The 6,633-nt window shown below is 42.8% G+C and overlaps 1 protein-coding gene across 1 annotated transcript in view; it reads left to right on the top strand. All coding sequences in view use genetic code 11, as the record gives it.

The window, feature by feature from the left end:
• Positions 1-5,775, top strand: part of EGR_08893 (hypothetical protein) — a gene marked incomplete at both ends in the record, with an annotated part of 11,345 nt that extends 5,570 nt beyond the window's left edge. Inside the window, 7 exons of the mRNA XM_024498142.1 lie at positions 1,329-1,784; positions 2,513-2,758; positions 3,003-3,441; positions 3,521-3,941; positions 4,402-4,516; positions 4,892-5,182; positions 5,452-5,775. Coding sequence (XP_024347427.1) covers positions 1,329-1,784; positions 2,513-2,758; positions 3,003-3,441; positions 3,521-3,941; positions 4,402-4,516; positions 4,892-5,182; positions 5,452-5,775 — 2,292 coding nt within the window. The remainder of the gene's footprint in view (positions 1-1,328; positions 1,785-2,512; positions 2,759-3,002; positions 3,442-3,520; positions 3,942-4,401; positions 4,517-4,891; positions 5,183-5,451) is intronic.
• Between the last annotated feature and the right edge of the window lie 858 nt (positions 5,776-6,633).

Raw genomic sequence — 6,633 nt, 5'->3', positions numbered from 1 at the left:
TATTAAAGATAACCTTCGCTATGATTCTACCCTGATCAGGATCTATACTAGATCTTGAATCCCTTTGGGCTCTTCCACAAGTACTCATCCAATTCATCATTTTCCACACGCCTCCCACATTCGCTGCCTGCGTGGACTTGTGGTTGTGCCACTTATACCATAAAGGTTAAACAATGTGATGGAGGCATCGTTTCACACCCAGAACACTAAATACGTGTGCGGTACTCAGGTCCGAGTTAGTGGTAAAACACCCTCCCTCAGCCAACATCCCCGGGTACAAAATGATGCCAATCTTCCAAACTGTAATGCACCCACCTTGTCTGCATGGTACTTTCATCCTGTTAGAACAGAAAAATTAGGAATGAGCTTCAATTTTTGAAATAATTATGAGCAGACTTAGTCCTTAACAAAGAGGCAATATATTAAAACAAGAATGTTATTTCAGTTAGATACCCCTATCTGAACTAAAAATAAGGTGCGATTCAGGCAAATGTTTCAGTTGTTAGCACATGCAAGGAGTATCTCGCCAAAATCCAGTCTTTATGACTTTGCTTTAACTGCCTACCTTCGTCAGTTTCCTCCACTGCAATTCGGTGGACAAGGGATAATCTTGTCGCCAGGACAAGGAGTCACAAGCACAAGAAAGTGATGTCGCCTCTGGTGGAATGTGGACGTACATTGCGAGATTCAGGCGCTATTACGAGTGCTGCAAGTGGACAGTGAAAAATGTCCCTGCGGTGCACATTAGCTCTTGAGTGAAGAGGATCAAACAACTAAAAATAGGCAGAATATGGCACTTATTGTCACTCAGTAAAGCTCAGGTCACACTGAAATGACGCCATATTTTAAAAGCACCTCGAGGACAATAGTGTGACACAGCAAATTGCACAGGCATCTTAGTTTTGCAAGCAGATGGCGTACACAAAAAGAAGATTAAAAGATGGCCTCCGAGTTAGACAAGTGAACACTGTGTGAGGCACGCAGATTGAGACTGCTCATTCGTCGCTAATTTGACAGGGTGAGTTAGACACTCTGCAGACCATTTCCAGAGCCGATCCTTAGCACCTCTGCAGTTAGTTGAACATTGGGCAAGATGGGTGTTTGACCTCACCAATAAAATTGAGCAAGGGTGTTCCTACTTCATGCCAGGCCTTGTGTGTTGAAGTAAGCACAAACCTCTGCACTCAGTCTATTTAAACAACAATCACCAAACTGCTCCGAAGCTGCTGCCCTGTAGTCATAAAAGACAACAAAGAGCAAACACTCAGGTTGGCTAACCGTCGCTGAATGAGTGAAGTGAAGAGCTGTGGCATGTTTGCATTGTTCAGGACTTTGCAGAGAACGTGAGAGACCTCTTCACACTCAACAAGACCACCGCCTTCGGCAGCAAAGTGGAGAAGCGTCAAGAAAAGATAATGGAGAAAGTCGAAGAGATTGCAGAACGCTCAGAATTTGTGCACAAAAATCAAGGGTGGATTTGTTGCAGCTGCCACCTCCTCACAATGCTTCTCGACATCGTCTATGTGGTCGGTCTCATTGTCTGCGTGGTCGTCTACATTATGGCCGCTCAGCAGGTGGCACAGGTGATGGAGCAACCATCCAGTGACAATAGCACTCTGAAGAACCAGGTGGTTGCTTGGTTGGGGAACAAATCCTCCTACTACAATCTTCCCGGTACTGTGTCTTTTGTTCTCAATGAGACGGTTGTACTTCTGGATGAAATTGCTACCAATCTTATCAATACTATGAACAAGACGCTGGATGACTTGAAGGGTCAAATGAATGTGAGTTGGGCTATGCTTGAAATTTGCGATGTCCCTCATTCCATTTACGAATGAGGACGCTATTCATCATTGCTTCCCACCTGACAATCTCTGTATTCTCACCATTTCTGCTACTTGTACCCCTTATGATTTCACTTCCAGAGAAGAACAGCCTACTTGAGGTATTCAGCTGATTCAACCTCATGAGTTAAACTATCAAATAAGAGAATGGCTAAAAGATCTAACATCCAAGTCTGCCCTTCGATTTAGAATTGAGGGAGACCCTTAGGCTCCCATTACATGCCTAATGCATATTTGACAACTTGATGTTGACTCATGTCATATCCACCAAGTCGTATCTTAGGTAAATATTTGCGTAGGCAACACCCTTTCTGAGTGTTCGTGCGTTGTCTGCTACAATTTACAGATGGACCCATTACACCGATTTCTCAAGACAGCAGAGTTATCCGTCACCAGTGTTTTTGTGTTTATAATGATCCTTTGTCTTAATGAGTGTAGTTAACACCGAATCAGCGATAAGGTGTGAATGTGCTCACAGGTGAAAGACCAAGCCAGGAAAATGCAATCCAGCCTTACTTTGAACCACTAGGCTTTTGTGTGCAGCATTGCAAATCTTTATGCTATTGTCTGTGAGATCGTAATGAGCCTCAATACTTTAATTTTATGCTAAGAAAATTATTTATTCACAACCTAGTTTTCGTCTCACTTTCAATTTTGCTTTGTTTTAGACCACAGTCTTACAAGGTGCAACTGTCATATTCAATAAGCTCCAAAGTGTCACTGGAATCGACAAGGTCTTCAATGAAACATTCCGTCTCTCCATGAGGCTCACCGACCTTATGAGTAGTGTCAATGCCACTGCAGCTAACTACAACTCCACTATTAAGAACGTGGTTTCCCTCAATGCAACATTCGCCCAGTGTTATTCGGAAATCAAGGCCAATTGTACAAAGAGCAATTGCACAATCAGTGATGTAAGTGCCAGTGAGTGTAAACAATGCCTGTGCAGTAGCACTTCTCCTTGCTGACTGCTCTAATGCATTCGGATGTAAAAGCTCAGTTTGTTGGAGAATTCACTAAAATTGGACCGCATTTTGGCCAATATTTGCAGGTTCATGATTTGGCGTTGTGAAAATACTGCCTGATCTTAAAGAAAACAATGGTCGTGAAATTCATGGCACAGTATCGCCTAAGGGGTTTTCATCATCTTTATTTTAGACGGAGTTGGAAATACTCCTATTCAAATTCAATGCAACAGCAGTTGTATATCCTCTCGGCGCCGATGCACTACAAGCTATCGTCAATCAATTCAACGATTTCGCAGCAAAACTTGAAGAACTGCAGAAAGAAATGAATGCAATGCCAAGTCAATTGGCCTCAAACATCACATCCAACCTAAACTTTACATCACAAATCAACGACCTTAAATCACAACTCGATGGTGCGCTGAATGAAGTCAAACCACATATAGAAGACGTGGCTAAGCACATTCCACAATACGTTGATAAGGCTAGGCCCTACATCACTCCCGCTCTCTACTCACCAGCAGCAGTAATAGCCGTAATTGCACTCATCTTCTTCGCATGTCTGCTGCTGTTCGTCGCTGAGGCATTCCACCGCCGATTATTCTCTCCCACTGGAAAAGCGCCCTCCGAGCGTAGGTCTAACACATTCCTACTTTCCATCACTTAGTAGTGCTTCACCACTCGCACTTCACTCTCCCTCTTCCACTGCAGTTGCAGAAGTGTTTCGCGACAAGAGAAGGAGTCACATTTGTGGTGGCTGTCGCTTCCTCATATGCTCAATCCTCTTCATCCTTCTCATCATCTTGTCGCTGTTGGCTGCAGTCGTTTTGGTGGTTTGCAGCATCCTGGCTGTGGAGGTGTGTCCATATGTGTACATGGAAAAGGGAATGAATCAGAGTGACTACGTTCTGAACAGCATACTGGCTGGCAAATGGCCTGCAATACAACAGCAAAATGAACTCCTCGATGTGGCTCCTCCGAAGAACATCCTCTATGGTCTGAGTGTAGTCTGTGTCCCTACTAACAAAACTGATCCCAAATTGCTGCCAAGTCTTGGCATTGACAAGTTGGCGAATGTGACAAAGCTTGCGGAGAAAGAGGAGTTCAAAAAGAAAATTACCGACTTAATCAAGTGGGTCAAATGCATTTTATGGACCCTGTCTGATTTTGTGGCAATAACTAGTTTCCTTGTTTGTTGAGACCGAGTGATTCAACAATTAATAAAAGCAGCCGCTTTAAGTGTATGCAAACAGCTCACAGTATATGGTTCACCTCTCCAAAAAATTGTCATTGAATTTCGACACCCTTTCATGTCTGCCTACCTTATCCATTGATAACTCTTACCAAAGATTTGCCCAATTCGCGTAGTTGAATAGCCTTCCAGGGTAGAAATGACCTTGCGGAAACGCATGCACAGTCAATTGTAACTTCACTGACTAACGAGACCCTCATTCATTTTGTTACTGACGCTTTGAGCTGCATGCGTTATTGCACTGTAACAGGAATTTATGCCCAAAAAGAGATTTATACCAATATTTGCCAATCTTTTTAAAAAGTTCCCAAACCTAGCTTACCTATTTTGATTTCTGCAGCCAAATGGCTACTACAATTTCAGGTCAAATACCGCCAGATTTGCTTCAAAAATTGGAAAACATGAAGCAAGAGGTCGATAAATTAAAGACTTTTCTACAATATTATAATGCAGAGGTAAGCTTGCACTAAAGTATATCAAATGCATGCCTTCTGCACATATTCTCCTCTAAGGGAGTACTTTACGCATAAATTCTGTTTATGTATTTATAAGTACGCAAAACTGAATCAGCCTACTTATTTACTTGGCCTTTAGGCGCTGCTTCATGTGATATTTTCCCAAGTAACTAGTGTATCTCTGTTTGGCTGATTTTCCTGTTTCGTCAATGCTACTGTTAGTCAGAATACTTGTATGCCAAATGGGATTGTTAAGGCAGTAGACTTTTGCAATGAGTCATATAAGATGGTATATTAGATAAGAACTGAAATTATTAATTAGTGCTTCTTCAAATATTGAAGATATCTTAGCCAAATTCTTGTATTTTTAAATAGAATGCTGTCAAAGAACTGGCGAAGTTCACAGGTGTAAATATGGCAGAACTTGAACAGCTCCTCGTCAAGGTGAAAACCCAGTTACAAGGCGAACCTGTAGCTCAGGAATTAGAGGAAGCTATTAAGCAACTGAAAGAAAATAAAACCAAGATTGAGGTACTTCAAAACGCTTACCAAGGAATCGCAAACCAATCCACAATCCCCGATGATCTTAAGCAGTATATCGATGATTCGCAAACCACTATAAAGGCAAGTTACTTTCCTTTCTGTCTAAGCAATGGCATTATTGCCGTAGATCCAGTGCTTGCAGCATTGGATTTATTAAGTAACTTTATTAAAGAGAATGCAGTCAGTGTTAAACATGCTGCATGACTAGAAACAGTGTCGTCATTATTCAAAAATGGCATCATTGCATCAAGCATGGCATAGCCATAAGAGCGTGAGTTCACACTATCTAAAACAATTTTACATGCAACTAGGTCCTAATATACATTACCCTTAAAATGTTTCCATTGGAAACCACAACCCACTGAATGACCTGTGCCTTCTTCTCATTTTAGCTCCTTCAAAATGAAACTGAGTTGCAAAGCGTCATGCAAAAAGATATAAAGCCAATGCTATTGGACCTACTGGTAATGATCCTCGAAGAAGTCACAAGTGCATTGAATGGATTAGTGACAAAGATAATGCCCTGTGCCAACATGCACTACATCCTCGAGGCTCTTGTGGCAACCGGGTGCTCCTCCACCGGTCTCGTCACTCGATTCTTCGGGTGGGCACTGGCGCTCACTCTCACCATCCTCTTCAGCTTCCTTTCCTTCGTGGGTCTATTCAACCTCTGGTGCATTCAGTCCCACCAGATCAAACGCTTCTACGGCGCCTAATAACATCTCCCCCCACAATCCCGCACTTCACATGTTTCACGCAACAAAACGATTGAATTGTTGTAGTTTTGACATTACTCGTAACGAAGAAGAGACAGGAGATTGAGAAGTCAGGTATTTTCTGATCCCACGATTTCTTGACTCATGCTCATATTCTCTCCTGTCTCGTATTCCTCCACCTCCTTTTACTACCTTCTTCAAGGGGACTAAGTGCAGAAGATGAAAAGCGCTGCCAGCATTTGCTTACCTTTGCCACCTTCCCGATCCACTCCGAAATCATTGCAGAGCTTCCACGTAGGATTCCAAGTGGACGCATGGTTTGCAATGAGGCAACATTTGTGTGAGCATCCCATTGTCGTCAACAAATGCTACCATAGCTTTGACCATGACAACGAATAAGGTATTCGAATCAATCCCAGGTATGGTTGACGTGACTATTTGGGATGCTCTTAATTCACTTGCATCCTAAATGATAAGATTGCGGAGTCTTCGGTGTGTGTAGGTCGATCCTACCTGCCTTCTTGATGGTGCCTCTCTTTCTCATATCATAATGCTAACCTAGTGTTGGTGCTAGCAACGCTCGATCATCGTGAATAGTGATGATACGTCAAGTGGAAAAGTCGTCTCCATGACCAATGGATGGGTCGTGGAGACAACACAGCATGCAAGAATACTTGCGTGTTGTTAAAACCACGAACGGCTTGACTTGACCCATGTCTGAAAGGATTCGAGGACGAAGTGCGAAACTAACGCGTATGTTCTTAGTGGCATTGTTATCACCTCGTTTTGGCTACACTCCCAGGTGTGGGGGTTCGACTCCTGCCACCACGCTCTAGGTCAAGTGCATTCAGTCACAGA

The sequence above is a fragment of the Echinococcus granulosus genome (assembly GCF_000524195.1).
Source record: "Echinococcus granulosus chromosome Unknown EG_S00123, whole genome shotgun sequence".
Lineage (NCBI taxonomy): Eukaryota > Metazoa > Platyhelminthes > Cestoda > Cyclophyllidea > Taeniidae > Echinococcus > Echinococcus granulosus.
Note: the sequence above shows the minus strand (reverse complement) of the source record. Positions and strands in the feature narration are given on the sequence as shown.